We start from the raw sequence: 21,165 nt of genomic DNA on the forward strand, positions 1-21,165 counted from the left end.
CGACCGATGGCAGCGTCGATCATGGATCGGCAACGGGTCACCACCACGCCCCTGAAATAGAAGTGGGAGCCTGGCGAGGTGAGACTAGGCGGCGTCCAAGACATTGCCCCGCCTGGCTCTCGGCTCATCCGTCGTCATTGGGAACCACTGCCGACAGTGACATTACCCTATTCGACAGTATTCTGGAAAAAGCTGAGGAATTGCTGCACAAACGCCCGCGGCATGGCACCGACACGGAGTGCATGCAGTCCAGCACCGGCACCAGCATCTTCGGATAGACACCGCTGCTGTCCCCACAACAAGCAAGTCACGACGACGTGTATTCAGTCCCATCGCCACTGGTTCTAATCACGAATGTAATCCCAGTGCCTGGCCGTTTTGTGTGTCGCCCACCTCGGCAGTATGCTGCAGCTTGCACAACCAGACCTTCCTAGATAGGCCAACTAGTTGTGGGCAGGCACCGGCGTGTAACCGAGCCTGGCGATCAGCAAGCTACACACGTACCCTGCTACAAGGCCTATGTGTGCGCAGGTTCTTGTTGTAAATGTCTGTATCGAGTAGTATATAGTTCATTGGTCCGTCATCAGCATTCGACCTGTTACGCCGCCGAGTAACCAGCGCTGCAAACTCCCCAGTCATCGTGCAGTCAAGACTCAACACCACACAAACTCTCTGGTAGAACCCACGCGTCAGCTATTCCTGACCTGGCTCAGTTGCCGCTCACAAAGAAGTGGTCCATGTGCCAATTCGCTCCGTGCATTAAACAGTTCATACATGTTCTGGGTATTCCAAGTCATGACTCATCATAGTGTACAAAAGGCTCGTGTATCTTTCCCCCCACTGCTTTTCAGCATGCTATGCCGACTCCTGTGCTGCCGTTTTCGACTTGTTCTTACTCGACCTATCGTACAAGTAGGCAAACAACAAGGAAGCAAAAAATATGTAGGCCGACGAGATGCCAATCCAGACAAGCTCGGCCTTGTAGGCCCGATTCCACTCCAGCCTCGTCGCACTCTCAATGTCATCGGCGTTTAACAGACCGACGCCCTCGTCCACCAAGAACTGCCAAACATGGTCTCGTCGTGAAATGGGCCACGACGGCAGAGACCAGTATCTTGACGTTAGATTCTTGGCCGCCGCGGCTTGCAGGGCAGCTCGAACGTGGTCTTTTTGACTGCTCGAAAGGCCACTGTTGGTTGGCCTGAAGGTATGCATCAGTGGTGCCGATGCCGTGTAAAACTTGGCAAGCGGTCGGTCCAGAAGAGAGTCCACCTGGCAGTCTGCAAGTTTACCCAAGTTGGCGTCGTCGACAAGCGCATCAATGGGTGCATCGAGGAAGCTGTCCTTGTACCGATTCAGAGCGTCGCATCCGACTCCCGTGACATTCGACTTGTCGATATTGCCAGACGCGACGACGGTGACGGGACCTTGCTTGAAGACGGGTGCCGACTTTGAGCTGGATGTGCCGTTGCTGTATTCAAGCGTGGAGAGGTAGCCGCTTTTGCGGAGGGGTTCCAGCTGGTTGTCAACTACGGGCCAGATGTCTGTTGCGTTTCCCTTGACGTCAATGAGGAGAACTAATGTGGTATCAGGTGCCGTGTGAAACACGCCATTCGGCCCGCCATCGAGGTCAGTGACGTTGTCAGGATTCAACTTGTCGAGAATCTCCTTGATCGGATTGAGATAGAGGGTTTGCAAAGTTCGGCTTGCTGATAGCGATGAACGGCGATGGCCAACGTAGAGGTCGTTGCCATTTGGGCTTAGCCATACATCGGCTTCAACGCTCATGCAGCCGGCCGCGAGGGCCGAGTATAATGGATGCGGCCTCCAGTAGTCATTGTGCGAATGCACCGGTACGGGGATGACGGATTTTGCGTAGTCATTGAGGTACGTGTCCGGAGACGGGGTTGACGTAGCGATGGGATTTATGGAAATGAAGTTGTGCGACTGAGTTGGTCGCATGGCCTTGGGCTGGGCAGCCCAGGTAATGACTAGGATGATTCCGCTTTGCAGACGAGCCCGCGTCAGTCGCAAAGGCATGTTGATTGATGCCACAGCTCTGCTCATTTGAATCAACTTACATGGTCAACCCCGTCCCGCCGCTGGCAATCAGCCATAGGAGTAGTGAGCGGGCACAGAGAATTTCGTATCGGCTCGGGTCCGAATGCCGTCGCCGTCGCCGCCGCTTCTGGTCATGTTCCAGACCATCTTGTGAAATCGTCGCCGGCTTGTCCTTGTCCATCTCTCTTATCGTTGTGCCGGCCATGTTGTCTTGGGCATGTTTAGTTACTTCCATCTCTACGGCGCTGGCCAAGAATTCATCCTCTCAACTTTGATCAGCGCGTGTTCAACAGTCTAGAGATGATGCCGACAAAGGAGCCAATCATGTCCCCCAACCACAAGTCTGCAATATTGGAAGCCGTCCGAGGCCGCGGGTTCAAATGACGCAAACCATGCCTAGGCGGAGGTGTGTACTTGGGGACCCAAGGTAGCTTTATAGGAATGAGAGGTGGCATCCGGGCAGTGCTGGGCTGTGAAGAATAGTTGCATGTCGGAGGCGGCTGAGTCGGGCTGACTGACGAGCTGCCACAGACCAGGTTGTTGGGTTCGCCATTTGATGCATCACTGGCGGCATGACTGGTGCTCAACCTGACCGCAGTGGTCAGCAGCCCGCGCGCTCAGCTAAGCCCTGCGAAGTTTGTGTCCATGTCGAATGGAGGATGTTGGGGCCAGGTGCGACAAATAGTACACCACTCATGACTGCGGTCTCGCCCACGGTCCATTGGCTCTGCCACGGAACTCTGACGCTCTGGACGATGCAGGTGGCTGCTGGACCCTGGTCAGCTGGTGCTAGCGAATGCTTAGCTGCTCCCCAGCCAGGGGACAAACGAAAGATGGAATACGTCTGGCCTCAGTGCTGCCGTTTTTGCCGGCACGTGGCTGATCGGACTCTCGCCGAAGGCCCTTTGTATCTCGACTCTTGTCAGAGGGCTGAGGCTATGTGTGCGAGCTCGGGTACGCCCCGCCACCAACCCATGGCCGAGTCTGCCGTGGCTCGCGGGTGTGGTCCAGATGGCGGCCAGCGGCGTCAGAGGCTGGGATAGTCACGGCACCACCAACGCCAGAACTCAGGGACGAGTTGGAGGTCGATGCGGAGCTAGCTCGACGGCTGAACACACCACACGAGTCGTGACTGGGCAGACGGCTCTGCGGCTTGGGCGTGGCGCGGACGAAAAAGGCTTGATTTTACTTAATATATACCGGTGCCGATTGAGTTTGTCACCCAGGGTCCCCTTTGGGCTCAAACGCAGGCAGAAGGAGGGAAGCCCGCCTGAACATGTCGTGTGTCTGATTCCCCAAGTTGTGACACTCTTCGGATAGACGGCAAGCTTCTCCTCTTGGATCGGAATGCTCGACTGCGCCGCACTGATTCATTCCGACTGTCGAGGGATGGATCTGACATGTCTGGAGACGCCAACTAGGGCTGGCGCAGGGATGTTGTCGGTTGGCGCATGACGCCACTGACTACCTAAGTAGGTAGGCAGCTCTGGGGCGTGGCGTTGGTGGTGGTATTTCGATCTTGGCCGTGTTGTGATTGTAGAATTCGATGATTGTCTCGGCGGCGTCAGAATGTCGATGGTACCAGACTGTTTCTTCCTCCGCCTCCAGCGAGGTGGACGTCCTCGAGACCATCAAGGCAAGGCAAGATGAGGCATCAATGCCGACCGGATTGCTAGGCAGCCATGTGGGCGGGCCATGTGCACCGTCGACATGTGTGCGAAAGATTGGCTGACCAGACAGACGCATGCACATGTCGACGGTCTAGTGCGGGTGCAGCATGGAAGCCAAAGAGAAGCGATGATGGGTAAGCCATCCATGATGATGACTCCGCGTTTGATGCAAGAGCCAGATCACGCCGCCAGCTTGCCCTACCCTTCCAATGTCAAGTTGGCACTGGCCGTGGCACTGTGCCCTTCGCGTGCCCGCGGAGTTCCCCGCGTCTTGTGCCATTGACAGGACAGGTCAACTTGTACAGGTGTGCCGCAGTTGTGCACCAGTGCCTCCTCATGCAGGTGCGCGATTTGGTCTGGTGCGATAATTTATGCACAGGCCTCATGCATTGATGCAAATGCTTCAAAAACCACACCGCAAAACTTTCTGGCGAGAATATCCATGTTGGATACCGTCGAGTCCTTTGCCTCCCGCCTGCTGGGCCAGTTTCGGCATCAACCCCAGATCCAAGCAGAAACTGCCCCCTAAATCGCATGCATGCACGTTGACGATACCTGAGACCTCATTGTCTAAATTTGGCACTCACGCGGAGTTTATCACCGTGGATAAAGTTTCTCTGTCTCAGGAATCAGCTTGGCGTGTTCCTTTGGCCATACCAGCCACTTTAGCTCAGCCGTTCTCCTGCCATCTGCCGAGTTTGGACGCAACATGTCAACTAATAATAGCACGTCAACAATTGTGGCTTATGGCCAGTGTCTCTTCAAGCCCGTCGACACTTGCAAAGTCGATGGCACTAGGAATCTGTAACACTGCATCCATGGCTGTCGCCAGGAAAAGCTGAAATGGAGTTTCCTCCTTTTTTTTTTTTTTTTTTTCATTCCGAGGCAAGGTGACTAGCATTGGCAAGGTCTGTCGACGCGAGCCTAAACTCTGTCTTGGAACTGGACTACGAAAGATACAGCCGCGTCCTGGTGCCTTTATTGAAGAGCTTTCTTAATTAAATCACAGTGGTTTGTATAACAATAAATATAATGCTTAATCTAGTTGACAGCTTAAAGTACTCTGGCAAGTCCGGTGAGATGGCACAGCAGGGGCAGTTGCTGGTTTCCCAATCGCCACATGCCGTATAGGGTGAGCACAACCTCTACCCAAGTTATTGCCCCTTCCATGGGTACAATACCACGTGCAGGAGCATGTTATTTGGCAATATTTTCCTAATACAGGCTGTTTGAAGGCCGCATTCGCGGTGTACAGTACATTGTCTCTGTTAGAGTAGCCCTTTGACACACTTTAGAACCATGCTGTCTTGAATATCGGCCAGGCCAGAGTAGAGAGAAACAAACGACCAACGCAACTAAGATAACAAGCTCGCTCTATGCATCCACAAATGGTTGAACGGAGGCCAAAATATTGGCCCCTATATGTCTAGCCCTCCTTCTCCTCCGTATTCCAAGGTCCAGTACATAGCGTCTTGTTCAAAACCAAGGTCGCCAAGTCCCTTAGTTTACCGCTCGTCCGCAATTCCAGCACCTGTAAATGTGCTTGCAGTTCCTTTCCAACCCAGTTTCACAGCTCTATGGTGTTTGAGCCAGAGCATCAAGAAAGGTATTCACCTCGCGTACGCAGCCTGCCCCCTGTTTCCAACAACACCCGCGACGGAGGAGAGCAGGATGAAAAAGTCCAACTTGTCATGTGCAGTTGAAGTCAAACTTGAGCATGCCAACACGTGTGTTTGAAGTCATGTCACGCTTCCTAATATGGATGAACCTTCTAAGGTGCGAGGCAAGACACTAGGCAACCGTCCCATATGCTCCGAGCGGCACGGCACAGACTCCATCTCCTATTGACCGTAAGAGACGTGACCTTGACGGCACGCGCAATGAGCTACGCCTGCTAGAGGTGGCTTAATGACGAGCTCGGATCCAGATGAACAGTTGCTATCGTCTTCCCCGTCTGCGAGCGCGCGCTACCAAACAAGTCCTGGGCCATATTTCTTTCCGGGTGCAATGCGGAGCGATATGCCCCCGTCGTCAGCCATAACACGGACGACTCGGTGAGTAGCAAGCTCTGGAGTTTACTGAAGCCGTCTTTGGACAAATCTGAGAGGAAATTGTCATCAAGGTCGAGTAGACAGATGTTATGAGAAGATGGAGCCGGACTTGGTTCGTCAAAACAAGACATTGATTGACGGCTGAGAGTGTGATTGAGATTCCATTGTGCAAAAGAGTGAAGAGATCAGTTGGTCTGACGGATGTCGACCAGATACCAAGACGAGAATACTTCGTAGAGGCGTCCAGCTTCATCTCGGATGACAATGACTGGGCATCATGGTACCCATTCACCCTGTCAGCCGCATGGAATCCCTTGGGATTGTCGTTGATTTTTGCCTCGCGTCTCGAACCGTGTCCGTCGAGGCCATGATAGCCATTCAAATGCCCATTAGTCAACACGCCGTCAAGGGGCTGATGAATCTCTGATGCCCCGTTCATGTATTGCTCTCCGTTTTTCGCTGGGTGTCCGTTCGTTTCTTCTCATGTGGTGCTTTAATGTACCCGCGGTGCGGCGGTTCCATTGGGCACATGGCGGTCACGACCATTTGTCAAAGCCTCGATTTTCTCGTCCTGGACACTCATGCCGAAAGTCTTCTATTCGAGCTTGTAACGTGGCAACCTGGGCTTTTGGTCGGCGACCATGCCGCCTTTGACGTGACTCATCTTGAAATCGTCCATTATGACGACCGGCTCGCCACATGCAGCATTCCAAGCGTGGATATAGAAGGAGACGGAGCCTGGACTCTGTCGACCGAGACGACCGGCGGCTACTACCCGAACGCTCTCACTCGGCATATTCGGCGGCCTTGTGCTTATCCCAACATCGCCAATGGCCGAGGGCATGAACAGAGATGGCATGCTGCCAAAGCCAGCACCAAGCAGCGGGAAGGTGAACTGAAACATCAGGTTCATAAACGAGGTCGAGACAATGGGCCTGGTTTCATGGGCAGAATGCATCGACGCTGCGGTACCCGGAACGGCAACTCTTCCCACGGTGTAGTCCCCAGACATGTTGGTATGTCCGGCCGAGTTTACGGATGACGAGTTACGACTTGTACTCGGCCCTTGACCACCCAGCTCGGCATACATGTCTGGTCGTTCAAGGGGACGGGGACAACAGCCGTCTATTCATCCTAAGCCTCTGAAAGTCGATAACGGGCGCCTTGGAACGTCGACGCGTTGACGGTATTCGCATCCCGCAACTTTTTGGCAGACATCAAGCCTCGGCGGTGCTTAAGCCAGCCTCTACTGGGCGCCCACGGGGAGATGCAAAACTCGCTCCAGTCATTGGGTTGAGATCTAGTTCCCTCATTGTACGGACGCAAGGTGACAACTATCCACCAGCAATGTGTGCAACGGTCGAGTTGCCATTGCCACGACGGTGAATGAGGGTTTCACTTTGCGGGTACAAATTCACAAGGATCCTCATACCCTTTAGCCCGCGCTCAGATGTCATTAGAAGCTGGGATACGGCATCGACCAGACAGGTGAGTGAGGAAAGCAATTTGACCACAACCCATCAAACAGCTGTCTTGAATCTCTTGATGATTATTGTTTCAAAACCAGCCCGACTTGCCAGCAGAGAGAATGGTTCTAGTGCACTAAGCCTATTCAAGTAAAGCCAAGTCAACATTGAATCAATTTCAATTCAGTCTAGTCCAATGTCAACAGCCCCTGAGCCAGTGTTGACGCTTGTCCACGTGTCGACGGCATGTTGATGCCATTCGTAGATCTGCAGATCCACGCCTCTCCTTCATTCCCGGCAAGCTGGTTGAAGCATAGGAGATTGCACCCGGACTAGGATCCGCGGGGACGAACGGCCACCGGAGTCCATGATCTCGGGGCTAGTTCCACGCGCCGCGGCACGAACCAAAGTACCAAGTTAACCTTGAAGCCACAACCTTGGCCACGTCTCAGGCGCTGCTCGGTCTCTGGTTGATCTGGAAAGGATAATAATCCCAGGCGTGCATCAGTAGGCTGCAGTCAACCATCCGTCGCCCCTGCATATTCTTTGTGGGGAAACGCGAGGCTATTGAACGTTGCAACTTGCGACGCTGAACCGTTGCAATTATTCCAGAACTCGTCATGCCTGTGAGCAGAGTATCCCGTGGCCCGTGAAGTTTGAACAGGCACTTTGTGATGATGCCCCAAGTCAGCCCCGTGGCTAAATAGCGCAGCCAACGCGCCAGCCATTCCATACAGTTGCGAGGGATACCCAGACCCTACAGAAATTACACCGATGGCAGTGGAGTCTGGACGCACCGGGATGTGGGCGCTCAAGAACCTGTTGCTGTATAATTGAGATTGCCTTGTATCACCGCGCTTAGTGGGTGTATAATGTGTGAGCCTCGAGGTCGGAGCGGCAGAGGGAGTGATGTTGGTTGGGAGAGCGTGTCATTGTCTGCATATTAAAGTATATTCCAAAGGAAATTGCTAGAAACACGCGATCCTCCGGCACGGCATCATCCTTTGCATTGCCTGCGCTTGCGACGTGTTGGTATATGGACAAATAACGGCGTCCTACCGGAGAATCGTGATACTCTGCATTATACTCTGCAAGTCAGCGCAGACACACACGAGACTATGAATGGGCGATGCGGCCACATGGCGTTGCGAAAATTCGCCAGCTTTGTCCAATACCCCGTCGGACACAAATATATTCTCCATGCCAGAGAAGCTTCTATTCCTGACCAACTTTGGCCTTGGTCAGGCTAATGTGTTCCTTGCTGCCGCAGACGCCTTGTTGCAGAGACAGGGGAGAGTTGAAATTTATTTTGCCACTTTTAGCAATCTCTAACATCTAGATGGAGGTGTACTCTGTCAGAAAAGGAGTGCGCTCCATTACTGAGCAATTATGTTCCCTGAATATTCCGTTCACATGCATATGTACTATCTCTGGAAAAATACCGACAACAACGCCGACGGCAACACCGACTTATTTCCATCGACTTGAGGGCTTGACGATGGAAGAGGGATAAAGCAGACTGGTACATGTGTACTTTTCTACAACATCCGTTCCGTGCCGCGATAATTATCTTCCAGAGTCACACCTGAGGCCCCTAGGTATTAGAACAACAAGGCGAGCCATTCGCGACACTATAGCGACTTAGCGTCGTACAGTGGTGCTCAAATGCAGATCTTATTCAATCAAATTCGATTTTCGGCATCATGACTTGTACATCTCCGGACCTGCACCATGGCATTTGATACCGCTGAATATCTGGAAAAAAAAATTGACCCATCAAGCAGCCTTTCCGGCTTTGACCATCCTGCACCATGGCTTAGATACCCCTGAATATCTGAAAAAAAATAAAAATTGATCGATTGACCAGCAAAATTTGACCATCCTACCATCCTGCACCGTGGATTTGATACCCCTGAATATCTGAAAAAAAAATTGATCAATGACCGGCAAAAGATGGCACGCTCTGATTCCCATACTCTCGTTTAATAGGTCCGCACGCCACGGTGACAGGAGCCGCACAGCAAATCAAGGTCAATGCGCAACGCAAACGGTGGCAAAGTTTAGTCGTGGAACTGTAATTTCTTTTGGACAAGACGGGGGAGTCTTGCGAACATGTCTGGCTGCAATGGTAGCATTCTATTGGGCTGCGAATAAACGGAACATGATTACTCTTCTTCAGCTTGCTCATCTCAGTGGATGAAAAATGTCTGGATATCAGTCCATCGCGCACAATGTGTGTCGCTGTTATGAATGTGATAGTTCCATGGGCAGGATTGAAAGCAAGAGGTTCGACAGCAGCATGGTATGACGGCCATGTCGGATGCAAAGAGGGGTAAACGTGCCAATACACGCAATGACACGTCAAGATGTGATGTGACGCTTTAAAAAATGCCGAGGGTTCTGGGTTCTTTTCGAAAATAATGTCGAGACCATCGGTGTCGTCTTGACAGTGGCGCTGACACCAGCAATGCCTGGGTCGAATGGAATTCTTACAAACTGTCGTGGATTTTTTTTAAGATAATGGTCCAGTGTCAAAATACAGCATTTATTGAGAAAAGTTTGGCAACACTAATCTCGCACGCAAGAGGCGCTTCTACCATGAAGCAGTTGGGAAGTGTTAGGGTTTTAGCCTCATACAAGGTAAGATGCTAGACAAATTAGCAACGTCAAGCGATGAAATGTGATTGGCGCGACTAAACAGCTTGATTCTACATGATGGCAACAGCATCATGTCTACGTCGCCGTGCCATGGCAAATGACGCACCAACCACGCTGTCGATTATCATGACGAGCAACATTGAAGGTCCACACGCGGCCGGGCACCAAGGTCGGGGAGTGCTTTTGTGGTATCCGCGCCCATCAGGGCAAGCCAGTCCCAGGTCAAGACTGGAGTGAATGGATAAATATAGTCTGGTAGATCCGACAGCCAGAAATGTCAAGGGTCTGGTCCAGATGTCCCACTTGGCTCCGTCGATTTCGCTCCCGCTGCCGTCTTGGGACAAGACGTGCCGCCAGCCAGTCGCAACTCGGCATTCGACGAGGGAGCCCTTTGAAATTCATGGTTGGGGAAAACCTTGTCTGGTGCATGGACAGGGACTGTGTTCCGGCCCGGGCAGCCCCTCCCCCGCAGTGTGGAAGACTTGCACGTTGGAGAAGTGGACCAGACGAGATGCTCAGAGAATAATTGACTTGAATACATCATTGATGTATTGACCATTTGACGATGCCTAGCCCGCCAACTACCCCAACCCAAGCGCAACATACCCCGCAACCGTCGACGTATTTCCATGGCGAGGTGACATGGCGGTACGTCGCCCACGCTAGACGGTTGACGGCGTTGAGTACGATTGGTGCCCCTGGGCATGTTGGTGCACGACCCACCAGACGGCGAGAGTCAACATTGAACGTTGAAGAGGCAGCCCGGGGTACAAAGTATTGACTCGACATGTATTCCGCAGCTTCTCGGCAGGACGCGGAAGCGGTGCATGAGATTGCTGCGTGTCGTTGCGTGCAGCCGCCCGTGGAAGACTGTCATGCTTGCGCTCTATGATACAAAGTCTGCGGCCCGGGAATCATTCTATACATGTAGACGCTCCTGAAACTATAGGCGCTTGCTTTCCCTAGTCCCAACTGATCATTGATATGCTTCTTTCCCCGCGGGCACCATAACTCCTTTTCTCCACGCTCGCCACCCAATCATGTGCGTCGGTCCATCCGTCCACGTCCGCAACTCCATACGTCGAGTATCATCATCATCATCATGTCCGCCTTCACCCTTCCAGGGCCCTCGCCTGCGCACGCAACGCCTTATTCTCGCACACCAAGCCGCCCAACCACTCCGCCGCCCTCAGCAGAATCGCCGACTTGCTCAGCCCCCGGTCCCTCACGCCCGGCACCAGGTCCAGCAGGTCATCGAAGCCCTCCTTGATGAGGGCGCGGCGCTTCTTCTCGTGCAGGATGTGGTTGCGCCGCTTCTGCTGCTCCGTCAGCTTCTCGCGCCGCGGGCCGACCGTCGCCACCAGCGGCTTGCGCTCGTGCATCGCCGCCCCGAGGTACTCCCACGACAGGGCCCTCCACGTCGACGCCACGCTGGCCTCGGCGTCGAGGGAGCCCGTCCGCGTCCGGAGCACCGGCCACGCCGGCCGGGGCGCTTGGTTGCGGTAGCCAAACGACAGCGCCGTGAAGCCGGGTTCCTCGCTTTGCGGCGGCGGCGGCGGCGGGCTGGGCTCTGTTTCCATGTCGTCGCCCGAGGAGGCGCGCGGCGAGTCGAAGCCAGAGTCGCTGCCGAATTGCACCGAGCCTTCTTCGTGCACGGCTCGTCTGCCGGATGGTTGCCGCGGGCCCCAGGCCCAGTCTGCAAAAATGTTTTCGTCGACGTCTGTGTCGTGGCTGTTGCGTAGGAGGTCCTCGCCGAAATCGACGGACGACTGGTGGCGGAGGTGGCCGACGGGCAGGGACCTCGACTGGCATCGCTGGCCGCGCCGTGATGTATCATGGCCTGCTTGTTTGTCGTGGCGACTATGCGTCTCCTGCTCGGCGTTGTGCTGGCTTTGCAACGGAGAGGAGCAGGGACTGCTCTGTGGCTGTGGACGGTATGCTTCTCTGGGAGCCCACGGTTGGCCCTGCGGAAGGCTCGGCAGGGACGAAAACTCGGGCATCATGTTGGCGTGCAGGGCCATCTGGGCTACGAGGCCAAACTGGCTGTACGTGTTTTGCGTTGCGCGAGCGTCGAGATGACTTGACGGGACTTCTGGCCACAGCCCTGGCAGGTCGTGGAAGACTGAATGATGGCATGAAGCGTGTTAATGAAGCGTTTTTTCAAGACAAAATAAGCCGAGTTTCAATACGTACGGTCAAAGTCGGGATAGTAATGCTGCCGAGTTGCGTCGACAGTCATGGCTTGGGTTGCGAGCATGGCCGTTGATGTCGCAGTTGTACCAGATGGTAGAGATGCACAAATGATGAGTGAAAAACCCCGTCTACGTTTTGCGCCCCCTTTGTCGGCGACGATTGCTCGACCGTGGTTTTAATAGACGCGAGGACGGGGGCACCGCCGATCAGACGGGGCTTGGACTTCCCCAGGTTGGGAAAGGGTTCCGGTCGTTTCCATGTCCATGTCCACGTCCACGTCCATGTCCATGTCGCGCAGCTCGAGCCGCATCGCACTAGTGTCTTCAAGGTTGCCAACCAGACATGGACTAGTATTGACTTGACTTCGATGCCAAGCCAGTCTCTTGGACCCCAAAATAGGCTGCAAGAGGGAGTGCTAGCGAACCACCATGACGTCGATGCTCGAAAACGGTCCAGCCATACCCCTCACCCGTCGTCACATTGCGCTTCCCCAGCTATTCTATTCACGGACAAGAATTGATGCCTTTTGTCCGTCAAAAGTGCGGTCTGTAACACGGGCATCCTCTTCCCGGTGTCGTCCGTTGCCATGTCACACGTTGAGCGGACCACCCGCCTACCGGAACCAAGATACTTGACATGTTGCTTTTCGAACAATATTATTACCATCTATTCATTTCACTACTTTAAAATCATGTCATTTCAGCACACTTTCCATTCCTCATGCCATGTCCTCCGTAGGTTTTGTATCCGTGAGTGGCCGTCAAGTTTTTTTTTTTTTCTCATTAAAAAAACAAAAGCTTCAGGCATGAGTGCCGAAATAAAATTCAAGCCAAGACTCACAGCCTCGCTGCGCAGCGTGTTGCCATGCAGGCATCCCTCTCCGCCTGCAACCCCGAGCCTCGTCTCTATTAGATCCGACTGGTTGACCAGTGAGGTGCAACTCGACAGGGCTCACGCGTTTCCGGGGAGCGGTTGTGACGGAGCCATGCATTAGCTCAGTTCGGCGGCAACCAAGTCGTGATTGGACCTGATGCCCAAACGACCAGGGGTGGTGACGCCGGCGAGCCTGTGAGTCCGAGGTTGACAAGGACTTGCAATATTTCACGTGCCTTGTGCCAGTGCGGACAGGAAGCCCCGGCCTTTCCAGACTTGACACCGTAATATATTTCAACGGGCCTTGTGCTTGAAACGTCAAGTTTTGGAAGTATTCCTGGTGCTGACTGGCCCATTCTGTCGTTTGTGACTCCTTGACCAGCCCTGACAAGCAGCACACGGCGTCAGGCAAGGAAAATAAGCCGGATCACTTGTTAGTTGGTTGGACCAGACAAGATGGCGTCCAGAGAAAAGTTCCTGGCCCCATGCCAATTTCTCCTTGCAAGTCTTTGCTCCGGATAGTCGGTTCTCTACGTCCATGTCCCCATATTTTGACTCTTTGTTGCCCAATTTGTCAATGCGTATCCTGTGCTGCGTTTTCTTTTCCCCGCATGACCAGCTGGACTTGACCCTTTTAGGTTTCGGCTCTTACCCCAGATTACCCCAAATCACATGTCACTCGGTATTTCCCATCGCGACCCCAACCCACTTTCCAATGTACATGTATACATGAATATGTATCGATTGAATACCAAATTCAAGTCAGCGTCCCGGCGCCAGCACTGCTGCCAGACCATGTGGCGTATCTTGGCAACAGAATTTGACCATGATGGCATCTCTACAATGCTTTGTTTTCTCGGTATAAAGTGCTCTTTGTACTATACATTGATGCATGGTCCGTTCGAAACCAAGACTTAGGTAGGTACAAGTACTTACTTCGCCTTGTACCGATAGAGCTATTATTGCAGGCGGCAAGGCCACGTGTGTTTCCGAGGTGAACCAAGTATATAAATTGCTAGTAATTGCTCAATGTGACAAGGGTAGGTAACTAGGCTTCACCGAGACGATGCCAAAGGCCTATCCGAGGTTTAAACTGCTGCTATTCACCCCTCGTTTGCTGATTGTCGAAATGCTGATTAAATGGAAAGAAGCCTGATTTATTTCTCTTGCTTATTTATCTGTTTATTAAAATACTCTAGCTGGCTTGTAAAGCCCTTCACTTGCTTATTACACTCAACTAAAACTAACTTGGCCATGCACAGTTCATACGTACACAACCACAAGCCATCGCACTACCGGTACACATTCGTATACAACTCTTCTCGACTACAATGTAACAAATGACCATGTGTCAGGAACGAAAGGGTACACTTGGGAGCCAGATATCCGGGGGTATTCACCACGGGCCCCTATTACTGCAACATGTTACGCCATGACTCCATGGTTAACACCGATAACCGCCGTACGAACATGAGAATAGTATTATTGACACACGACCTGCAAGGGACTTCATGTGTTGTGTCTGGTGTGCTTGTATTACTGCTCATGAAGTTACTACTAGCTAAAAGGCTCTACGAAACGGTCAAATCCAGCTGCCAGCCGGGGCAGCTTCCACGTCCAGGCCAAAGACCCAATTCCGAGATGCGACATGCAAAGTTTGCCAGAAACTCTCTCACACTACCCTGCCAAGTATGCTGCTCACTGCATTTGATCACATTTGCCAAAAGTTGGTGCTCTAGTGGTTGCAGCCTTGACACGGCTCCTGGCGTTTTCGTATAGTGACTTGGTCAGTTCGATGAATCCCAAGTCACCCTTGACCTCATCGGGCCCAAAGACATTGCTCATGGCTTGGATTTCATAAACTGTCTACGATTATAAAGTCCACAGGAGAGTTGCCTAAAGAAGGCCTTGCGGTCAGTATTTCATTTCTTTGCATATTCGACTTTTAAATTACAAGAGTACGACTGCCATCTGCGAATCGTCGAATCTAGGAAATTGTGCACTCTTGTGCCAGTTGGACAGCAAGTCGCGTCTCGCTGGCTCGCCACGCGTTCCGTCAACCGAGCCTTTGGGATTTTTCAGGACCCGTTCCGTCCACAAGCTTGTTGCTTCTCACCATTCATCATGCAGAGATGATAACCCATTCTCTGTAAGCATATGCAAAGGCAGCACGCAGGAGCGACGGGAGGGGTTTACGACTCCTTGACTGGTATACCTCTCGGTCATAAATGTCGTGTACTTTCCCAAGGACACCTGCTCTTCCGGCAGTTGCAAGAGTCCACTTTATTATTTTGCTACGAATACCGTCGACTCATCACGGACCTAACGACTCCGTCACCACTCGTGGCCGAGCTTTCCGAGCCGGCCGTTGTGAACAACCAAGGCGGACCATGGTTCTGGGACATTCATGTTTCAAGGTGTGCAGAAGAGCATCGGCCCTCGGGCATTGCGGTAATTTGCTGGCCTAAAATGAATGCATCCAATCCTGCCTACATGTCGACGTAGACTCGCGTCGACTTTCTACCGTGCGCTCGTAGCGCCGGACAAAAGAGTGGTCGGGATGCAGCGAGCCAGATGTGCTGTTGGACTGGTGGCGCTCTTGGGCAAATTTACACAGAACGCGGTTGTCTTGGGCCGTTGCGTCGCGAGCGTCACGCCTACTTGGTCTTGTTTCCTTGTCAAAATGTAAAGGGGGCCGGCCAGAGCGTTGGACGAGGACCGGTATGGGGATCCGAGCTACTGTCTTGGGCCGTCAATTGAGGCAGTGACCTGGGTCAATTCATCTTGTATCGTAGCCGATTTGGTTTCGTATTTCTTGGTGGAATTTCTCCATTGTTTGTTTGTTTGTTTGTTTGTTGTTGTTGCTTGGCAAGCGGATGCAGTGTTTACACATGCATGTAAGCTGCGAGGCCTCGGAAGCAAGCGGCTCATAACCACAGCCAACACCCAAGGCATCAGTTCTCTTGACAAGGATGCAAAAGATGAAGGAACTTGAGAGATGAAAATTTAATGTCAAATAAAAGTAGCGAAACGACATTTAGCAAACTAAAAGTCCTTTAACCGTGGAGCCCCTGATGCAGAGCCAAGGCTGGCGAAATCAAGCTCTATTCAGTAGCCCGTTTTTCTCTGCTATTACCAAGGCCGGAAGAAGAAGGTGAGCAGGACTTTTACCCGCATGAGGCTGATGCGTTGGTCACCCTCAAATCCTTGAGACTGGGTTACACTGCATTCCATCCCTCGATGTATTTGGAAACATGCAGCAGACGCGCTTGATCGAAAAACGTGTAACATGAGTTTCGACAGCACCACAACGACGTCTGGTGTGTCTTCACCCCACCTTTGGTCGTCCCTTTCTAGTTTGCTATTTATTCGGAATAACAAAACGGCGACACCTCGTACGCCTTGTACTGCAGTGTTCAAGGCCCTTGGTTTTCCAAGATTCTTCAGGGTGGCTGGAAAGATAAAGGTTGACGCCCGAGGGCACAGACGCCCAAGGCCTCTGACATCTTGGAGCCCTTGTGCAACGATGATCGGGCTCGAGAGTCGGTCCGTGCCGTGACGTTGTGATACCCGTGTGACAGGGAATACGTATAGCCGAGACACGAATTCTCCGTGGAACCGTTGGATTGCGACGACATGCAGGTTTGTGTCATACTGGTACCACGCAGCGCGTAGCCAACGATTTATCCACGTTCGGGCTTGCTTGGATATGGGAGTGAAGAAGGAGGTCGGGCCATGCTGTCGCTGGATGTTTGGCTCCATGGCTCACCAGTTCAGCCTGATGTTTTCAATGTTGATATACTAAATGTATGATTCTCGTAAAGTATATTCTGTCCCGTCTCTTATACATAGTTTTCTTTATTACCCCTAGCATAGTAGCCAATCAAGTACCAGCATATATACATGTGACATGTGAACGAGCACGCAAGTCCATCAGATGAGTCATCAAAGATTCAAACTAGCCAATGTCCAAATGAGAAGCTAGCCAGCTAAAATGATGGAATCCACGTCTTTTCCATTGAATGCGGCCTTTTCTATGCCTTTCATTTCCAACCGCAAGGGGGCTCAATTCCATCGACAAATACCTTTCATCTAAAGACGTATTCCACCGATCCACAACTGCCAATCGCGATACTATGCTCTTCCAAATACGTAGTGTACATGTCACGTCACATACGAGCACGTCCTTTTCCATAATTCCATTCAAAGACTTCTGTATAGTGAACTCCTCATGTCATTTACCCAGTCATCCCATCATTCATTCCAGCACATAAAGAAACACAAGTGGTATAGTAAAAGCCATGAAACCCACAGCATGCCCGTCCATTCACGAAAAACACCAAGTCGCAGCGCATCCCATCAACAGCCCGGCCTCGGGGCCAAGCCCTCTGCCGAAGTCACGCGATCCTTGTACGTCTTTGTCGCAAAATCCATGAAATAATCGACGTCGCCACACGTGCTCGCGACGCCAAACGACACCCGTATCGCGCCACCGGTAGGCAGGTGCGCCATGCGGAGGAAGTCGTCAAACGTGCCGCCGCCCTTTTGGCTCACCAGGGGCCGCAGCGTGCTCGCGGCAATGCCAAAGACGGCCTCGCCCGCGCCCGGGTTGCAGAAGCACCCGGTGCGCAGGGAGATGTGCGCGCGCCCCGACTCCTGCGCGACCAGGCGCTCGTCGACAAGTCGGCCCCGTGCGTCGAGCAGGTTGAAGGCGACGGTGCCGCCGCGCGACTCGGTGCCGGCCGGCCCGTACAGCACGGCCATGGGGCTGCCGTCGCCGTGGCGCAGCCCGAGCAGGCGGTCGATGAAGAGGCCCGTCAGGCAGCGCACGCGGGTGGCAATGGTGTCCATGCCAATGGCCGACACCCAGTCCAGGCCGGCGTGGACGTCCGGGATGGACAGGTAGTTGAGGGTGCCGTCCTCGAAGGCGGCCTCGGCCGGGGCCAGCGCGTGCCAGGGGACGGCGACGGTGGCGGCCTGGACGGTGCCGCCGGCAAAGTAGGGCCGGGCGAGGCGGGCCAGCGCGTCGCGGCGGGCGACGAGACAGCCGACGCCGGTCGGGAACCCGAAGACCTTGTACCAGCTGACGATGACGAAGCTGGGGTTGACGGTGGACAGGTCGAGCTGGCTCGTGGGCAGGTAGGCGGCGGCGTCGAGGAGGACGTCGTAGCCGGCGTCCTGGGCCAGCTTGATCCAGCGCAGCGGATGGCGCACGCCGCTGAAGTTGCTCTGGGCCGGGTAGGCAAAGAGGCCCCGGGGACGCGGACGCTTCGAGGACCGGCTCAGCGGCCAGGGGCGGCGGCGGCCGAGGGCCTCGACGACGGCCGGGGTGGCGAGGGGGCCTCGGTGTCGATGCGCAGGTCCTTGGGCCGCAGGGGCACGTAGCGCGTCTTGGAGCCGGCGCGGCGGGCATACTCGCGCAGGCCGTTGAGCGAGTTGTGGTTGTCGGCGGTGAGGACGAGGCGCGCGCCCCTGGCAAAGGGGTACGCCTCGCCGACGAGCTTGGCGGCGCCGGTGGCATTGGGGGTGAAGATGACGTGGTAGTCCTCCGGGGAGGCGTTGAGGTGCAGCAGGACGCGGCGCCGCGCCCGGTCGACGAGGTCCGTCGCCGCGCGGCTCGTCGGGTTCTCCGAGTGCGGATTCCCAAACGTGGCGCCGTCGAGGCGGTTCCTGTGCGCCTGGAGCTGTGAACGGGCGGCGAGCCCGGCGCCCGTGTAGTCGAGGTAGACGTGGTCCTGCTCGTCGAGATAGCCGTACTCGGTGGCCCGGAGCGTGTCGAGCTTGCCGGTACGGCTGTACTCGGGGTACTCGTCCGTGATGCTCGGCATGGTGGCGAGAGGCTGACGGCCCAGCGACAGAGTTGGGCCGGAGCACACGTATATATAAAAGCGGCCATCGTCATCATCACCAATACGACGTCAGCAGAGAGAACCCCTCACCAATGGGCCAAAGGCATAAGGGAAAAAAAAAAAGGCTTACATGTACCAGCCGCCGGCCACGTCCGGGCTGACCGGTGACCCTGTGTGTACCCCATCTGTCGGTCCAGTCTGTACGATGTACTATGCAGCAAACTTGACTATTCATGTCATGTCACTCATGCACTCGCCCTGGCGATGCGGGGCGCTCTGCATCATCTTGTGTACATGTATGTATTCGATATAAGCACACGCAGCCAATGGGGCCGGCAACACGACGTCGGACGCATTCAGCTTTGCCCGTCCCGCGTCCACGTCTCCATGCTTCCAACAACTCGTGCGGCTGTGCGCGACAGGTGAAATTCTGCAAGAAACCATGGCATCGCGGGCGTGCTGCCGCCCCGCGGTCCCGGCGTCGATTATATCGGATTCACGTCACAATGGCGCGAGCAGGCCGAGCGCCACGGCCAGAGATTGCGCAAGTCACTGGCCAGACGCCGTCAGATGACCGTCCGTCATGTCTCAGGGTGAGTGACGGCCCATTGTCCGTATTGATGGGCGTTGTGACGCCTGCGCGCGCTTCCCTGTTCCATGTTCCCCAGCCCAGCCGCAACTTGCTGTGAGATGCTGCACGCGCTGTCTTTGTTTGTTTCCAAGACAGCGCCTGGTCGCACACACCAGTATGCTGGCGTGCCACCGAGTCCCCATGTTGGTGTAGCCAGCAGCAAATCCATAGCGCGGCCTTGGCAAGAGAAAAAAAAGCGACTCGCGCAGCCGGCGGGGATGCCTGCATGAAGCTCGACATCGTGATGCTCGCTCGCTCTGGCGCACGCCACGTCACCGTCCGAGACGCCAGAGAATCCCGTTCAGTCCTAGGCCGAGCCCACTGCGTGCTGCGGGCTGAGTTGTCAACCTCTGGTCCGAATCCCATCAACAATCTCCACTCGCGTGCAGCTGTGCATCTGCCGTTTATCAGCAGATATCACTGCCATGCCTGGACTCTGGAGGAGCAGGACCCGAGCGAGTCGTGTCTGTGACGGGACCGTTGGGTTTGGCGATGCGCTTGCCGGGTGACTGTGATGGATGGTGCATCTCCTGTCGAAAAAGAGGCGCGCTCTGCTGCCAAGCGTCGACACGGCGTGGCAGCGTGTGTGTAACTCAGACCGAATATCACCGACGGCTAGGTTTGCCCCAGGGGCCGAGGCGACACGTCTCATTTCTCCTCTGTCGTGGCTACGGGGGCTGACCTGTCGGCTCGTACATGACGAATCGAGCGCACGAGTTGTCGCATTTCGCAGAGCACCGTCATTTGTGGACTTGTTTTGCGTGAGATATCCGAGGCCAACATGACAACCTGGTGGCTGAATGCCGGCCCCCAACATGTCCCCATGCAGCAAGGAGTAGTCTTTATGAAAGGAAACGAGGAGCCACGGAGTACGGGATAGAACGCGTGCGATGGGTACTTAATCCTACGAGCATGTAGGGCCATTCGAGCCGACCATATTCAACACCAAAGCTGTGTTTTGCCAAGGCCGGCGTCGCAGTCAGAAGACGGCAGATTTCGACACAGATACCAAGGCAGGACAATGCCATAATTATCATCTGTTAAAAGGATCAAAGGGGGAGAGAAAAGAACATCTCTCGAGCTGCAAAACCACTCGTAGATCAAAAGTGTCCTCAAAACAGCCATGGTGCTCTTTGACCATTTTCTCGCCAGGATAGAGGCAGCAAACCGGCCATTTCTTCTCCTGCTGTAAGCCCATTTCTCACTTTCCATGACAGAAATTGGCAGACTGTCAATACCGCTGCAATTATTCATACAGATTCATGACATGGCAGCTTCCCAGTAATGCCGCCTTGATCAGCAATCTTTGCCAATATAATCAAGCAAATCTCTTGCCAACTACACAAGACACTAGCAATGCCTCCCAATACAAATACTGCCATCTAATCAATCAAACGAGTCACAGTCACCTAAAATCTCATCCCAACACTCCATCAGCAAATCGCCCCGTCTGCAAGTTTCCATCGAGCTCCCCCTTGGACGGTTCACACCACAAGCACTTCACCCCGTAGCTCAGCAAGTGTCGTCAACATATTCCCAATGCGGCAACTCGCCATCCGAACCAGTCATGTCTATTGGTTCCAGCGTCGGGCGGACAAACCCGCCAGGTAGGGGGTGACCGACATCCATCAGGGTTGCATCAATCTAGTGGCGCTGCCCGCGAGCAGCAACTACAACACTTGCCCCGGACACGAGCACATGATCCGATTCGTG

At 54.0% G+C, this 21,165-nt stretch overlaps 4 protein-coding genes across 4 annotated transcripts; all 4 read right to left on the reverse strand.

Annotated features, from left to right (window-relative positions):
- Nucleotides 1-855: 855 nt before the first annotated feature.
- Nucleotides 856-2,266, reverse strand: MAA_00454 (Phospholipase C, phosphatidylinositol-specific, X domain protein; the record flags this gene model as incomplete). Its single annotated transcript, XM_007818452.1, has 2 exons — nt 856-2,005; nt 2,082-2,266. 2 exons carry the CDS (start codon nt 2,264-2,266, stop codon nt 856-858), a joined length of 1,335 nt encoding a protein of 444 aa, XP_007816643.1.
- Nucleotides 2,267-6,377: 4,111 nt separating this feature from the next.
- MAA_00455 (polyketide synthase) lies at nt 6,378-6,794 on the reverse strand (the record flags this gene model as incomplete). The annotated part of the gene is made up of 1 exon (XM_007818453.1): nt 6,378-6,794. The coding sequence occupies one exon, from the start codon at nt 6,792-6,794 to the stop codon at nt 6,378-6,380; it is 417 nt and encodes a 138-aa protein (XP_007816644.1).
- A 4,224-nt stretch (nt 6,795-11,018) lies between these two features.
- Nucleotides 11,019-12,145, reverse strand: MAA_00456 (helix-loop-helix DNA-binding domain-containing protein; the record flags this gene model as incomplete). The annotated part of the gene is made up of 2 exons (XM_007818454.2): nt 11,019-12,028; nt 12,100-12,145. The coding sequence occupies 2 exons, from the start codon at nt 12,143-12,145 to the stop codon at nt 11,019-11,021; spliced, it is 1,056 nt and encodes a 351-aa protein (XP_007816645.2).
- Nucleotides 12,146-17,331: 5,186 nt separating this feature from the next.
- On the reverse strand, nt 17,332-18,800 carry MAA_10929 (Ribonuclease H-like protein; the record flags this gene model as incomplete). The annotated part of the gene is made up of 2 exons (XM_011412875.1): nt 17,332-18,199; nt 18,292-18,800. 2 exons carry the CDS (start codon nt 18,798-18,800, stop codon nt 17,332-17,334), a joined length of 1,377 nt encoding a protein of 458 aa, XP_011411177.1.
- Between the last annotated feature and the right edge of the window lie 2,365 nt (nt 18,801-21,165).

This window comes from Metarhizium robertsii, assembly GCF_000187425.2.
Source record: "Metarhizium robertsii ARSEF 23 chromosome Unknown MAA_Scf_3, whole genome shotgun sequence".
Lineage (NCBI taxonomy): Eukaryota > Fungi > Ascomycota > Sordariomycetes > Hypocreales > Clavicipitaceae > Metarhizium > Metarhizium robertsii.